Here is a 17,056-nt window from a genome sequence, read left to right as displayed (position 1 = left end):
GTGAGGCTGAACTACAGTATGCGTATTTTCATCTATTTCACCTAATTGGACCTCCTCTCAGGTCTGTGTGGGTGTGAACACACTGTGCTGTGTTGACCTCGACTCTCCTGTTAAGTTGGGAAAACTGATACTTTTTTTATTCTTATTGCTAAATAAATGATATAAAACATAACATTTCTGCAACAATGTATCTAAAGATGATTAACCGAAGATTTTACGGCTACATAATTACAATATGTACTTATGCCAAATGTTTCCAACAATGTTCAAATGCAGATAAATCTGTAATTATAAAGACACTTTTGCGTTATCACTGCCAGGTGAAGAGTCACGTAGTAATGTGTAACTTGTTTTTCCATTGTGCAAAGTTTTAAAGGGACAATAAAGTGCATCATTTTCATATTCTGAATTTGGTAACTTAAATAACAGAACAAGGTAAATATAATGCTTAGGCAAAGACACTGTGATGTGTAGATAAAAACACAGCATACAGGCACTTTTACATTTTCCTCCACACATATTTAGCTAATCCGAACTGTGAGAACATGATCGTAGCGAAGAAATATTCTTCACCTTGTGAAACTACAACACACTTGAAGTTTTCCATCATTTTAAGCAATGAAGGAACACTGCGCTACACATGGTACAGTATGTATGTGGGCAGATGAGTCTTTTGACTAATGTTTGGTAACTCAAATAAAAATTAGGATTTGTTTAATTAAGGGAACAAGTGTTCATTTTATGGAGATTTAGTTTTAGATAAGGCATCGGTAATAAACTTCCAGCCTCGACACAGAATGAAAAATTGAGATGGACCTAAATGAAGACATTCTCCCAAGTTTAGTAAATGACAGTCATTAGTCTGTCATTAACACTCGCCTCCAATGATTGCTATCTGCATGCTGTTATCTTGGGAACTGTTGACTGGCATGTGCTAATGTGTTGTGTGTGTGTGCGTGTGTGTGTGTGTACAAGGGCATGTTTGTGTACTTTTTTGTTCTGTGAACCAAAATTAGCGTCTCAATTTAGAAAAGCGTGTCGTCCCTGCTGAAAGTGATACTTGTCCCCACAGATACCACACTTTGTTCCTGTTGTCAGGATCATGAATATTAATGCATCACCTTGTTGTTTCTCAGCCAAATTATGATGATGACAAAACCAAAAAATTGTGAGACAACAGAGCATACTCAAACACTTGTTGTAACAACTCAGGACCCATTGACCCCCCGGCACAGAGATAGATGTTAGAGCGATACAGAAAGCGACGCAGAAGGAAAGAAAAAAGCAACAGATATGTGACAAAGGAGGAAGAAAATGACTATAAAGCAGCGTAGGAATGTACGTTCATTCACTCAAGTGCTGTACTTAAGCACATACTCAAGGGTCTTGTACTTCACTTGAGTATTTTTCCACTTTATGAAACTTTATACTTCTAATTCACCTCATTTGTCTGACAGCTTTCGTCACTTTTGAAAACCATGTTCTCCAGATACGTTGATTTTGAACGTCTAGTGTCAAACTGAAGGATAAATTGTTCCTTTGTGGGTTGAGAGAATTCTCCTCCTTCTTTAAAAACCCTCTTGGATTAGCTGGAAAATGCATCGTCAACGCTGAAAACAGTCTTTTTCTGACACCATGTTGACCTTTTAGAGGTACGTGGTTCTCACAGGAACGCCACGCTGCAAACATATGATCTTTAAGAATATAACACATCGCTATAGGTTCAACTGCAGTTGCAGAACTGAGTCACTGTAACACTTAGCTTTACTTGACTGCTGTTAAGATCTGAATAGCCTAGTTTTTCTTTGTGACCTGATAAAGGCAGACCCTGTATAGACTCAGACCATGAATACTGTCGCAGATTGTTAAACCTTTGCACCATAAAGACACTACTTATCAGGCTTTGAAAGGAAAAATTGATAAGCAAAATAAGACGGTGCGGTTCCGGTGCAGAATATAGCCTTGATTTCATTGTTTGAAATATAATGTAGTCATCTCAGCTCTCTCGGATGTAAGGTGAAACGTCTTCAAGAAACTGAAACAAGTCCAGTTGCACTTAGAAGTTTCTTAAACAGCTTCTTGGCCACTAGTTTCACAACGGTTGCAGTAATGAGACTAAAAAACGTAATCAGCAGCTGATAAATAATCCCGTCACAGTTTAACTGATCATTAACAGCGATATTCCCTTCGCCACTGAGATTGATCCGCCTCCAGATTAACATATATTTATCAACAGCTGCTGATATAAATCTGAGGGGAAACAGTCATTATCTCGACATAACACAAAACAACATCCTCTGTTTCATTAAGCTCTTATTCAACCAATTTGAATTCCCATCGACATTAAGATAAAAAGCTTTAACATGAGTTTTGTTGATTAATTAATGCATATATCTTACATGAGGGCAGCAGCAGGTGTGTGATATAAAACAGCATCACTGCATGAAAAATGAAAGCAGCATGTTGCCATGAAAGTACTGGAACATAAGAACTGGATCGCTCGTTCCCTTTATCATTTCCGACCCATTATAACAGTGTTGTAATGTTCTTGTACTGTTGTGGAAAACGGCCCATGTGTTGGTTACAGCTCCGACTGATTCACTGCCCATCATTCACTGCACTCACTGTGCTTATGTTCCCCTTACATTGCTTCCCTCTCCCCATATATGTCTTCTTTCCACTTTAGGTTCATGTCTATCATTTCTTCTCATTACCTTGCTCTAGTTAAGTAGCTGTGTCTTCTGTACTAAATTAAAGCAGCTCGTGTGGATTTTAGATTAAGCCATGAAAAAAAAGAGCAGATATTCACTTCTTTGCTAGATGTAAAGCAAATATATATTAATGTTTAATGCAACATATAGTAAACTTGTGTATTTGTTTCGCTGGTCCCAGTATTTTTAGCTCTATCTGTAGTTGCATTGCATAATTGGTGGTCAGTCTGTTTCTCTGATTTTCTTTTGTTGCTCTCAGTTACACAAGCCTGGCAACGCTAGAGGATTCAAATAGCATGTAACAGTGGTCGTGGGCAGGAGAGGAAAACCTACACACTTAACATTCGCATCATATTACCACCATGCTACATCACAGCAAGAGAGAGAGAGAGAGAAAGAAGAAAAAAAAAGAGACGGAAAGCACAGAAAATCCCACCAGATGGTCTGAAGGAAGACTCTGTGTGCATGTTGGAGTCTCTTCCTGTCTTACAAGCAGGCTTTCTATCTGTAATTGCTGTACCGAGTATTCCCCTGCCACCTGCATTTCCTCGTATCTCGCCATCGCTGCTGAAAGACACCTGAGTTTGCAGCTGTTAGTAAACCAGTAGAAACCTAATCCATCCCTTGCCATGCCTTCAGTACCCCCTGTTGGCTGCAGTTTATCTACTCGGTCTATTTCCAGGAGGTGATGGATTTCTAAATTTACTCATAGTACACTGATAATGTCAAAATAACCATGGATCTCGCTCTCTTGTGTGTGTGTGTGTGGCTTATAGCGGCAAATTAGTTCAGTCTTCTCCTGCGAGAAGATTAATAACACATTATTAAATCAAAATTGCAGTCCCCAGTGCAGGAATAGCAGCTAACTAAGACCTAATCTGTTATCACACTTTCACAGCATCAGCCCTCAGTCAAGATACCGACTGACGAGCTGACGTTTTTTTTGACCGGCCAGAGTGTGTGTTATACACACACAAGCCCAAAACACACAGCATCCGCCTATGCACACACAACAGAGGCTTCCTAATATTTTTGTCAGCGCTGGTTACCACAGCAACAGGGCAGAGCTTGTCTTGAGGAATCCTGTGGCAGCTGTGAACCGGCCATCTGAGAGAGAAAGAGTGGGAGACACAGACAGAGAGAAGAGTCAGAGACTCGAGGAGGTGGAAAGTTGAGTGATTCTCAAAAGAATGAATTCGAGTTTCTATGAAAACTTTATCATTTATTAAATCGGGGAGTCTTTTAAAGGATCTGTTACAGTCAGGAGAGCCAGTGAGACCTTTGAAGCAGGATGGGGCCCCATTAGAGTTCCTCCTCAATTTAAAGAGCCAGTTTCACAAGCCCAGAATCATTAAATCATCACTACCTGTACAGGCTTTCAAGGTGGCAACCTGTCCAAGGTGTACCCAACTGTTGGCTCAAACACAACTGGGATCGGCTCTGCCTCCCCACGACCCTTCTCAGCATTAATAGTTAGAGATAAAGGAGTTCCAGTTTCCTTCTCTTATTTGACTAAAGATCCTTTTCTTCTTGCTCTTCTGGAACCGTTTTAACTTGACCACACAGGATTTTCAACCAGAATGTTCTCTGCCAAGACGAAGCCCACATTTGTTCGCATCCATCCAAGTCTTTGTACATTTGTACATGTATGCAGTTACACTGGTTTTAAATTTGCGCTGCATTCAGTCTGAGTCTGAGTCCTGACCTCTAAATCTCTGTTCACGCCTCTGATTTGTTCAGTAATTCAAGAAGCGATATGTCATCTTCTTGTAGAACTTTAAGCCAACAAGATACCTGCCTACATTTATGATAAAGAGTGTCAGCAACATGGCGACAACATGGTACGACAATGTACCACCTATTTAACCAATGTCAACATTGGCAGGATGGATACCTCACCCACTCCTTATTGGTTGGGGCAAAAGAAAAGAAAATAACCCTCTTTCCAAACAAGACATTGGCTGACATATATAACGATGGACGACCCACCTCCACTACATCCCACCGTACAGACATGAAGCGAAAATATCCTGGAAACATGTGCTAACATCTCACACTGGTAACATTATTTGGAGTCTGCACAGTATTGATCCAGCGGCAGTGCCGCAGTGTTGAGTTCCCAACACACACCCTTCTGCTCAGAACCCATCTTTGGGAAATCATTTTTTAGATGTGTTTTTGTTTATAGTTTTGCCCAAGTCCCACCAAGGGGGCGATGAAGATGTTTTGGCTTCACTTTTGAGAAGTTGTCATGTCGTCCATCTTTATATGTGAATAACTGATGTGAACCTGATGTACAGCTGAATGTATGAAGGGAAAGAAAACAGCGATTTAGAAAAAGTAAGGCATCATGAAATTGAATGGAGTCTTTCCATTGAAGTAACTAGTGAGCATTTGCAGCTCCTTTTGTTTTAATCATGTTTCCGACTCGGAGGTCACTGTAGGCCTTTTTTTTCGCGGGTGAAGTAATTTACACAATCAAATCGAGGGAGATTTAAGAGACCTGCACGGTGTAGTTCACTGTAGGGCTCAATCAGCATTATACAGACTGAACAGGCTGCCAATCTTGTGAGTGACAATCTCATTTGTTAATGGTAATTATACTAATGTTGCAGAGTTAATGTGTGAATGATTCATAGTTTAAAAGCTTCGTATCGCACCTTTAACCAAACATCAGTATCAGTGTAATAAAGAGTGGAGACAGACGTCAGACACGATGATGAGGAGCAATGAGAGATTCGTAGGTTCGACAAGTAATATCTTGTTTTGTTACTGTCATCCCGACAATTATCCACGTGACCTTTACCATCACGAGTGTTTCTGAGTGTGTGCACGTGTGTGTGCGTGTGTGCACGCGCACTTCTGACCTGACAGCTTAGAGAAAAGAAGAGCTGACATGAGACGCTGTGAAGCATTACCGTGTGATATCCCATGACATTTACTGCTGTCCAACACACACACACACACACACACACACACACACACACACACACACACACACACACACACACACACACACAGACTTATACACACTCCGTCCTCCCTTTATCCAGTCAGCTGTACTGGATCGAAGAACCCCTGATGGAAAATTCCAGGAAAGAAAAAGACCTGCCAACCTCTCTGAACATACAGTGATGGAGGAGTAGATGGATGGAGGAGGAGGAGGAGGAGGAGCAGGAGGAGGAGCAGGAGGAGGGTAAAGACAGTCAGCAACTGGAAGCTACAAGGTTGAGGTAGTATAAATGTATATAGACAGAACGGAAGATGTATGTTCAAATGGTAAAGAAAAAATGTATATAGGTCAAAATCACACAAATCTTCAAAGAGAGTCTATGCATCCAATGACATAAATCTAAACTTTTAGGCCAGTGTTAACTTTCCAGGTAAACTTCCACACTCATTAAGCAATCCAGAAGAGACGTCATTCACTTTGAAGTGTGTAGTTATTAAGAAGTAAACTTGCGAGAACTAGACCTTCTTACATCCACTCGAGTCTGGACAGACACAGTCTCACAAGGTGAAAACAATACCAGCCACGCCAGCTGAGCCGCTGCATAGCTTTTGATCCTTGAGATTCTGATCCTGAGTCTGACTCTGATCCATGATCAGACCTGGCTTACAGGTCAGAGGTGCCTCGACCTGGACGCATCAGTGTAATAACGGGAAGCTGCTCCAAGTTACTGCTCGAAGCTGTTGGAGCTGTTTGCGTATACCACTCCCTAAAATTACAAATTGCAGTTTTTGCACTTCAGTTTCTTTTTGGGTTAAACACACTGTTGAACTACGGACAAAGCCGGGATTGCAACACCTCCTGACTCCAGCTCAGTCCTTAACTCATGGACGTCAGAGTTTGTTTAACTTCGATTTAACCAGAGAAAGTTGACCAGGTACACCGTCCTTCTTCACCTTCCATACAATCGAAGGAGAGCATTTTCCTCATATTGCTCTCCAAGGTACTGGTGTCTGCTATCTGAAACTCCACACCAGAATCTGAGGCACTGAGGTTTCTGGTTGGTTTTCCACAGATGATGATATTTCCACAATGCAGTGGCTCTATCTAAAATTACAAAGAGCTCCTGGTATAAACACTTATGCAGTCAGTGTTGCCTCATGACATGATGGGGTCTCACTCAAGTAAAACTAAAAAGCCCCAAACCAAAATAACTCCCCCCTCTCTCTCTCTTTACATCTTTCCATCTCTCTCTCTCTCTCCATCCTTCTGCCCTCTCTTTGTGACTATTTATTTCATTTGATAGTCGATCGGTTGCCATGGATACCGGAGGTCGTTTGCCTCCTGCGCGTCTCTTTGGATACAATAAAAACAAGAGAGGGAAGGCGAGAGAGAGAGAGAGGAAAAGGCAGAGAGACACGGAGAAAGGGTTAGAAAGAGTGACGCCACGCAGTGAGGTATTAAGAATTCATTTAGCCCCCGCTGCCACACACTTTCAGCCTCCAGCTCTTCTCCGGCTCTGTCACGCCGATGCTTTCGGCACATTCAGATCTTTTTGGGTAATGGTCTCCAGTGCCACAGAATTTTTTATCTGGCCTTTTTAAAAAATCTCGGATGTGTTTCCTGCCCAGCTGTGTGATGTAACTGAATCTGCTCCAGGAGCTTTGGGGACAGACTGCCATGACGTGGACGTCGGGTTGCCAGAAAAGTCACAGCAAAATGTGTTAGGGCTGAAATGAGTTGATTTACTAAGTGAGTCAGATCGTCAGATTTATACAAAAATTAATATATTTAAGGTTTGGAGTGTTAGTTAAACAACTTTTAGCTATTTGAATACAACAACTTTGGCTTTCAGAGATTGTGATGGCCATTTTTTCTCAATCGTTGGACATTGTTGGACTCTAAAAGAAATATTTATAGATTAATCTAAAATGAAAACCATCATTAGTTACAATGTGCTCTTCGTAGTCTCATAGTACGGCTCTTAAACAAAGTTAACTTTCCTTTACCATCGCCATACTGCAGTTGTTAATCTTGACACCTCATCTTTGTGCATCCTGCTTTTGAAAAAGAAGAAAAGTATAAAAAATGTGTTGCCAGAGTCTTTCATTCGCATCCAACATACATATAACATACCCTGCGCCTCATAGTGCTATATGTCACTCGTTTAAAATCTCTTACACCTGCCCTGCTGTCACGTTTTCATCGATATAGATTTTATAGATTGTTTATGTGTCCCAACATTACTTAAATGCTCCTTCAGATGCTGTTGACCGTGCCAATACTAGTCAAACAGAACCCTGAATACTTTACTTTTTGGCTCAAAAATGTCCATCACAAAGCTATCAGAGAGCCCGATCAGTCAAACTGTACTTCCCACTTGTATTTTAATGGAGTTGCTCAGTGGCCCATATTGAAATACTGTAGGTCTTCCTGGCAGCTTCCAGCAAGTGAGTGACAGCCGCTGCATGAGCGTGAATCAGAGCGTGCAGAAAAACAGCAACCCACTTTGCAGTCACAGGAAAAAAAATAAAAGAAGGTTAAAAAATTCCGTTCTATAAAACAATTTTTCTGTGTTTTATTCGAACAGCCTGTCTGAAACCGAAGCTTTGTGCTTTGAATTTCACCTCACTCTCCACCCAGCTGCAGTGTTGATGTGCCGTGTGTGTGCATGGGAGGAAAAAGAAGATACCGAACCTCCTCCAAGGCACCTACACTAATTGACTCATTTTTCAGAAGTGCAGAGAGACACTGACAGACACTTGCGCATTGTTAAAGGCAAATCATGTATATGCAGCGTGCATGAGAAGCTTAACTGAAGAGCTCGGCGACTCACAGAGGCTGTTTTTAAGGAATGCATTTGGCAGTGGAAATAACCCCGAGATAATCCTCATAGCGTTATAGCCCAAAGGCTGCCATCATTACTTTGACTGGGGAAATAAGAAAGCGCTGACCTGCAGTTTTTATCCAGCCAGGGCTACACACATTAAAGTGTGTATCTTCCTGGGAAGGCTGTGCTTTTTTTTTTTGGTGGTGTGTTCACTGGTGCTGCCTGGAGGGTCTCACCATGAGCTCAGTGACACCTGCGGATGATATCTGTGTCCTCATTAGAGAAGGGCCAGCTACAGAAGAACAGCTGAGCTGGCAAAATATGTGCAGCATGTGGCTGCCTGAGGAATGAAGACATCATTTGAATATTTGTATCACTTACAAGTGGCTCTTAAATTGATTTTATTACATATAAATGAAATGAAAAATGATTAGATTTTGATTTTCTAAATGTATATTGACCCACAACATTTAAACTCAACACATAAACAAGCAGTGTTCATCTAATCCCAGACAAACTTGTCTCAACTTCTGCATTTTGATATCTTATTAGGGGCATCAATGCATGAAAAACATACAGTAAATGTATCTAAACTTGAATAAAACTAGAGATGTACCAACGCCATTGTTCCCTTCCTGATACCGATCCTGATACCTGAGTGTGAGTACCTATTCGATACCAGTGCGTTAAAAAAAATCAATAAATGAATGGAAGTTCTTTGAGTTCAAGTTGTTATGTTGCTGTGAAGTAGCAGGGTGCTGTTTCTAATTAATAAATCATGTAGTATCAGATCAGTACAAAAACTCATGTACTGTAAGATTTCTATATTTTAGGTAGTATTGGAGACATTTACTGGTTTTGGTATCGGAACAACCAAAAATGATTTAATTACGATCGTAATTAAGATTAAGATCGTAATTAAACCCATGGGTTGTTTTTTATTTGCTGATGATGTTTTGATGGCAACAACATGATTGATTTATTTAACTGTGGCAAAATCTGGTTGGTTTAAACAGCTAAGCTCATCAATACACCGTTTAACACTTTTTTTCAATGTTTCCATTATTGTTTATCAGTTGCTGTTAAGTTTTCTGCACAGATATTCCCCAACAAAGGCTTTCCACTGCGTCAGTTAGTATTATTCCTCACATCTGTGGGCTTTTACATAGGAACATCTGTACTAAGTGCTGAGTTTCAGTGAGCTTGCTAACAAAGTGAATATACAGTATTTTTTTGTTGAGAGTCTCAAAACTTTAATTTCCAATGAGACATCACAGGTCATTTATATCAGTTATTCTCAAACTTTTTCACATCAAAGACCCTTTAAATGATGCAAATTACACCACCTACTCCATCAGATTTTTTTCCCAGGGTCCCCAATTAGAAGATGTATTACTTTTACAAGTGTATGAAACTCCGGTCTGATGAAATTAAAGTGTCAAGTATAAAATTAGAGCACAAAAAAACCCTATTTAATCCAATTATATAGATTCTGTCCTCACTATTATCCCGCCATTCAAACTCCTACAGGTGCAAATTACCAAAGTCTGACTGTTTTCTACACAATGATTCTGTGCACAGTACAGTATGCACAGTTTTCAGTTCATTTTGTTCGAGCATGCATTTGTCCTGCTACCCAGATTGTGTATTTTGTAGCCAAAACCTGGCAGCCACAGCTTTTTATTATTTAAAAGGTATAACCCATGAAAAATGGATCCTACAGTGTATCAGTGTGTGTGTGTGTGTGTGTGTGTGTGTGTGTGTGTGTGTGTGTGTGATGTTGGTTTGGCACATATAAGTATGAAATGACAAATCTTGCCTCTTCACCTTGTATCATGTCTACTTAACAGTTACCAGCCTGCGAGACATCAATATTAATCCTGCCTCCCTACAGTGCTGAATATGTCTCTTTAAATGATCCCCATCAGCTGACACACATTGATTTAATGTTTGAGTTAATGTGAGACTTAATGTACACAAGTGAGGGTTTGTGTGTGTGTGTGTGTGTGTGTGTGTGTGTGTGAATGTGCGCTCACGTGTGGGTGGGTGTCTGCGAGCGTTTTATGTTTTTGAACATGTTGGTCGGTTTGCACGTGCAGATCTGCGTATGTGTACTTCCCCGCTCGTGTGTGTTGATGAGTGGGTGTTTGTGTGGCTGCGTGCGATGCTCTGTCTGTGTGTTGATGTGTTTGCATGTGTTTTGCCCACTCACAGCCTATCTTTATCCATGCTGTGATATCTACAGTAGCCCCATGTCTTTCGAGGAGGGCCGAGGCAGGGCCGAGAGAAACGCGTCGAGAATTTAATCTCCTCTGGAAACTGTGGCTGTTCAAACCTGCAGCGCCGGTCGCTCAGAGAAGAACGAGGCGTCTTTAGTTTTCTGTCTCTAATTTCTCACCGAAGCTGCTTCCGTTCTGTGCTGTCGAGCCGCTGGGGGGAGAATCTTTCAGCATCCTGCGCTGCGTAGCCTCGGGGAGGGATTGGACCTCCTGGGCTATTACAGCACATCCTCCTTCACACGCTTGTTAGCCAAGCAGCGCGCTCGCTCCCTCAACACACAGAAAAATGCATATTGAATCACTCGGTCACACTCTGCTGCCTTTGCTCCTGTTGTTTTCTCTGGCATGCAGCTTCGATTTTGCATGTGTTGCTGGCCACGTTAACCTTTCCCGTGAACAATTGTTGTTGCTCTGAAAACATTTGGCAGCGTCACAGATATTGTGCGACATCTGTCCTCCAGCATTTCACTAGTCGTTCTGAGCGGTCGAGTTCAGCGGGACTCTCCTCATAGGAACCACTGAACTAGTAGGGATCCAGTGCTTTGCTCAAGGACACGCTGACAGTATGACGCTGGTGAAATTAAATTCTGGGAAATGTGGCTATTAGAGCTTGTTTAGCTTTATAATTAGGATTTCTTTGGGAGTGAATGCGTGAGTGTGGGGGGGAGTTACACAGTCTGGGAAATTGCTAGTTTAATAGTGTACACATCGTAAATGTCACTTTATGTTTTTCATCGCTGCTGCAAACAATCCGACCTCTGCTACAGCTGCTCTTAAGGCCCGCACTTTAGCGGCAACATTCAGACAGAAGTGGTCTAAGAGGAATTATGGCAGGCCCTAAAAGTCAACGCTGTACTGAAACAATGACATTTGGTGACTGAATTGGACCCTGCAGGGTTCACCTTTTCGTCGCTCTAGTTTTGTTACAGTCAGTGCAGTTTTACAGTAATGATAACTCTGAGGGGCCCTGGGTGTACGGGTGAGGAACAGGCCTGCAGGAGTGATTCGATCCTGTGGAGTAACAACAGAAGACGAGCTGTGCAGTGTCACCTACGCAGCCTCAACAGATACACTGTTGGAGTCTCTCTTCTCACTTGCCTTGATGATCAGTAGCAGCGCCGCAGTTTTTTTTAATGGTGGAAAAACTGTTGTTGTTTTTGATTTGTGTTTGAGTTTAGCGGGGAATGACTGATTGTCGACCTGGCATTCAGTTGTCGGATTGCAAAAAGAACAATATTTGCCTCCAAACTGTAGTGAACTGGAAATAAATTGAAGTACAGTACTAAACTAAATCGTACTTGTACTTGGTCTGTTAATAACTTCATCAGTTATGAAATTATGAATTACTGAATGAATACATTTTGATGACAAGTAACTGGCTTTCTGGTTTTCATATCGTGTCCTGTCCTGTGTCAATCTATGAGCTGTTCTCCTTAACATGTCCGTCCTCCTACGTGGTTCGAACGTGTGAGTATAATGGTGATCCTGTTGAACTGCATGACCCTGGGAATGTACCAGCCCTGTGAGAACATCGACTGCTCCTCAGACCGCTGCCAAATACTACAGGTACGCGCCAACACACACATACGAACGCACACGTACACATTTTTGCTGTGATCGTATTGTTGCCATTGTTACAGATCAGATTTAAAACTGCCTCCCGCAAGATGTTGCAGAAGACAAATCTGTACACATTTCTGAAAAAGCATCTCAAACCTGCCTGTACTGAGATGGTACAGTACTGTGTGAGATATCTCTAAGGCTGGTGGTTGGCTTAGAATGACTCTTATTGAAATAGGTAATCCCTTTTTTTTTCATTTACCTGAACATCAGGATGTCAACATTGCCATTGTCACCATGCTAACATTTGCATTTTACTTTAAAGTACTGTGTCGCTGCAGCCAGCTACAGCGTTGTTGGTTAGTTTGATCTGGTTTATCCATTTCCCCTCACTGTCTTCACATTTATCTTGCTTGTCTCGTAGTCTTCTCTACTTAATGTTTTTTATTGATATTTATGGGTCACCACCCTTTGGCTTATCATTTATTTACTTCACCACCACTGCCTAGAGTCCGAAACAAACTTTGGACATTAACTTTTATTTATCTTACAATTTCAGCCTTTTTCTACAATGAGCATTGCAGCTTCACGGAGCCGCTAGCGTGACTGAACACTCTTGTTTTTCTCTCCTCTGACGCCCTCTGCATCCGTTGTATCTGAGTTTACTTTCTTACACAGGGTCATGTTTATTTGATCAGAGGCTCGACACACATACGTTCACGCTGTACAAAAGCACTTACACATTTACAAACATGTAAACACTTGCACTCTCATACTCAGCCATACATATTTTATATATAAGCCCGCAAAGGGAGATGGCCTAGAAGCACACAATGACAACAGTGAATGACAACATGTGTAGGAACACATGCATCCATACAGTACACATGCATGCCCTCGCATTCTTAGAAGCAGAGAGCGAAGAGTGTGTTTTCTCAGAAGTGTGCACAATAATCCATTTATTCCTGCATTTTCGTGTCGACACATAAAGAACACACTAATTCACATGCACACACACCCTCCCGTCTGTAGTCCTTCCTCTCAGTCCTTCCTCGTCTCGCTCTCCCTCCTTGCCGTGACTCACTGCTAGCATGTGGTCTTTATGGTGCAGCGAGCATGACTTTCTCACGTACGGCACCTCGGCAGCCTCCCCCCCCCCCCCCTCCGTCATCCAGCAAGACACAGGATCCCTCCTCGCTCATATCAAAGGTGGCCTGAGTGGGTGTAACATCTGTGCGCGAGCGTGTGCACGTATGTCTTCGGTCTGTCGGTGTGAAGCGCTTGTTGAACCACCCCGGCGTCCTGTTTTTTCACATGCTCGCACAAACACACACACACACACACAGACGGCAGCGCGCTCATCATAAAAGCAGCCAACACACACAGTAGATTGATTTGGCTCCCAGGGGGATCTGGCTGGCGAGTTGGACCTAATAGAATTTCTCCTCCAAGTATCTATAGACCCTATTCAATATCAGCATGGATTTAGCGGGCTACAGCGCCGCAGTCGATACGCTCCCCTCAGAAAATCCGTTGTTCAATACCGTGATTTCAATGGCGCCTCAGCAGCACAATCTATACCTCTCCAATCTATAGGCGCTAACAAATGTGGACTTAAAGACCTCTGGAGGCTTAGCTAGATATTTACTCAGCTAGTATCCCCTCTTAGATGGACGGATGCGTGGATGAAATGGAGCAATCTGGTTCGGACGATAACCGAAGTCGGGATTCTCTATCCGATTTGCATCTCGGTTTTGTTCTGCAACAAAACTCGGAGGCTTTATCCACTTCTAACACCTCTTGGATGTGTGTTGAAACATCTTAAAGACCAAACAGGAGATCTCATTTGCATTCGGCTTCCTTCTAGCTATCCTATGACCTGGATGGGGGAGAATCTTCATAGACATCACAAGCCGTTGTGTAGACACAACAGTGCTTTTATCTAACTGAATACAAACCAATGATAAGCCTTCAGAACGAGAGCCACCATGAAATAACGTCCTTCATCACAAATTGCGGCTACAAATGAGCGCTCGAGCTCGTACACAATCTAACCCGAGATCACACTCTTGTGATCTAAAGTGTGTTTTGTAATAGTAACATTCCTTGATGTGATAGCTTGCTGAATTGGATTGAAAAATGTTTTGAAGATATGAAGGTTTTGGATCCTTTTAATGTTATAATGTTTGGCTCTGTAAATAGATTTGGAGCCATTGAATAGTCACGTAGACCAAATTCTTCCTGAGCAATGTTAAAAGCCTTCACAATGTCATAAAAAGCATTACTGAAACGGTATTATGTATTTTGAATAGACTTCGTGGACCCACGGGCCAGGACTCTATTATACTGTCCTATAGGTGTCTTTTTTTCCCGGAGAAACCTTTTTATTTTTAATCCACGAGACAGATTAGTGACATCGTGTTTGAATAATGTAGTCATGAAGTACTACTTTTTTTTTTTTCTACCCGCTGGCTTGCATGAACAGTCCTTCTCTGTGTGTGTCCTTTCATATAACATTGGTAATGTCCTTCATTTAATGAAAATGTTAAGCCCTTGTGCACCTATTCAATAATGTATGCCAGAGAAATTACAAAAAAATCTATTTGAGCTATTAGGTCCAATATTAAAATAATGTTGTAATTTGTTCTAGCTGTAAAACAGAATATTATGTATGTTTACATAAGCTTGAACCAAACAGTTTCAACAAATACATATCACACCATCCAGCCACCAATCAATCAATAAAAGCCACAAGGCTCCAAGGGTCCTCAGCCGTGTTGGGAACAAACACAAACACAGTCTCCGAGACCAACTTCGGCCAGTTTGACGACAGTGAATTTTTTACAGAGTTCAGGCCCTGTTGCACAGCTACCACTTGCTCGTTTAGTCATACAGCTAACGTTAGTGATCCTATTAGTGGACTAACCCTTGTACTGTATTTCCCATGGTCAAATTGACATTCGCCAGTCTCAGATGCTGTGACCGGCCCAACTAAAGCTGTGTTTGACGAGCCTCCTTTTCACAATCTGTTCGGGCAGAGGCAGCTACTTTGACATCTAGCAGCATCATGGTGGGGGGGATGCACACTCTGCACTAGTGCTATTAGATTTTTTAGATGACATTACAGTTGATTGAAAAATTGCAGTGAAGAAATGTCAACAATAGGGTTGAGAATCGAGAAGTTTACTTTCCTACTGCGAGGTGTCCAGCTCGTCTTGGTCCCAAGTCCAAACAAGTTTAATGGATGCTAATCAAAACTTTTCAGATACGCTGGCAGCATTTGAATGTTTCTGATGCATTGGTACAAATACTGTCATTGTGAAAATGTTAGCATGCTGACAATAACATTCAGCTAAAAGTGTTGACATGGCTGCAGACTAGTCTTGTTCAGTCATGTGATTTTTTTTATGGAAAAATGAACATAGCCAGTATATCAATATATCATTAGTATACAGTAGGTCCTAAAAAAATTACAAAACATAACAGTACTCACATACTGAGGATTTTCTTCCAGCCAAAGTACAAATACATCACAGAATGGAGACAGACAGAAGAGAAGAACAAGAAGAAAAGGAGAGAGAGATGGGTAACGACAGCCGTTAAGAGACAAAGAGACATAAAAGGGAAAAAAATGTGAGAAATAGAGAAAAAAGCAGAAAACGCAAAATTGAGTGAAAGGTGTAAGAAAGCGTCCGAGGAGAAATATTTTATGAACTTTTCAAAAGACAGCACCTCGTCCATCTTTCTGGTTTGACAAAGGTCAAGGTCGCACACGTTGGCCGTTCCTCCTCATTAGCAGGCCGGTCTGGCATCGCTTCACTCCTTCAGGACTGCTGAGTGGGATGCTGCTCCTCCAGGGGCGGGAAACTGACAAAAAACAAAGATCCACATCAATGGTTCAGCTTCAGATCATGTTGCCTACAGTACTCTCCTCTGAAAATCAAATTACAGGCAACGCCAAGCGCGTCAGTTCATCTCTAATCCCCCTGTATACACAGAAAAGAACAGCAGCTAATCTAGGCTTTTTGCTCACAACAGCAATAACACGCATTAGCAAGCTGCGATCTTTGATTTATTTGGATTTTTTTCTCTCTCTTCTTTTAATTAGATGCTTGATTAAAGCTGCGAGGGTGGTGGGGGGATGTCAGTGTGGGGCTTATCTCTGATTACTCCTCAAACAAATTATTTTCCATTACCCCAACGTTTAGGGAAAACTGCTCAGCTGAGAGGGGGGAGGTGTGGCTATAAATATAAATATAAAGGTTTATTAGAGAGAAGGAGGTTTCAGCAAGGAGATGGAGTTATTAAATGGTTAAGGAAAGAGAGAGGAAATGACGTAAGTAAAAGGAAGTAAAAGCCTGGCAGGGACGTGTGGAAGGAAACAGGGAGGAAGATTATTGAGAGGAGCCGATGAGGGAGACAGGGCAGCAAAAACGGGAGGGAAGAGAGGAGGTTTCTGACACCTGTTTGATTCAGTTGTTCTTTCAGTGTCCATTTGTAAGGATCACAGTTATCTTCAAGTTGTATTTTTGCTGGAAACAGTCCAGGGTATCACCCACCTCATCCCCAAGGTGCAATTGCATTCATGTCCAGGAAACAGTTTGGTCTGTAAAATGTCAGAAAATAGAAAACTATGTGCAGGACAAGTTTCCAGAGCTCTCCCCGGCATCTTCAGATCGCCTTTTCATGCTGACCGACAGTCCAAAACACAAAAGATGTTCATGAT

General features: G+C 41.8%; 1 protein-coding gene across 2 annotated transcripts in view; it reads left to right on the top strand.

Moving 5' to 3' along the window:
* cacna1ib (calcium voltage-gated channel subunit alpha1 Ib) overlaps positions 1-17,056 on the top strand; it is a 220,063-nt gene that overhangs the window by 71,415 nt on the left and 131,592 nt on the right. For both annotated transcript variants that reach the window (XM_084340936.1, XM_084340935.1), the window contains exon 3: positions 12,225-12,336. In XM_084340936.1, the coding sequence (XP_084197062.1) occupies positions 12,225-12,336 (112 nt within the window). The remainder of the gene's footprint in view (positions 1-12,224; positions 12,337-17,056) is intronic.

Source organism: Pagrus pagrus (assembly GCF_965226575.1).
Source record: "Pagrus pagrus genome assembly, chromosome: 2".
Lineage (NCBI taxonomy): Eukaryota > Metazoa > Chordata > Actinopteri > Spariformes > Sparidae > Pagrus > Pagrus pagrus.
This window is presented reverse-complemented; position numbering and strand designations above follow the sequence as displayed.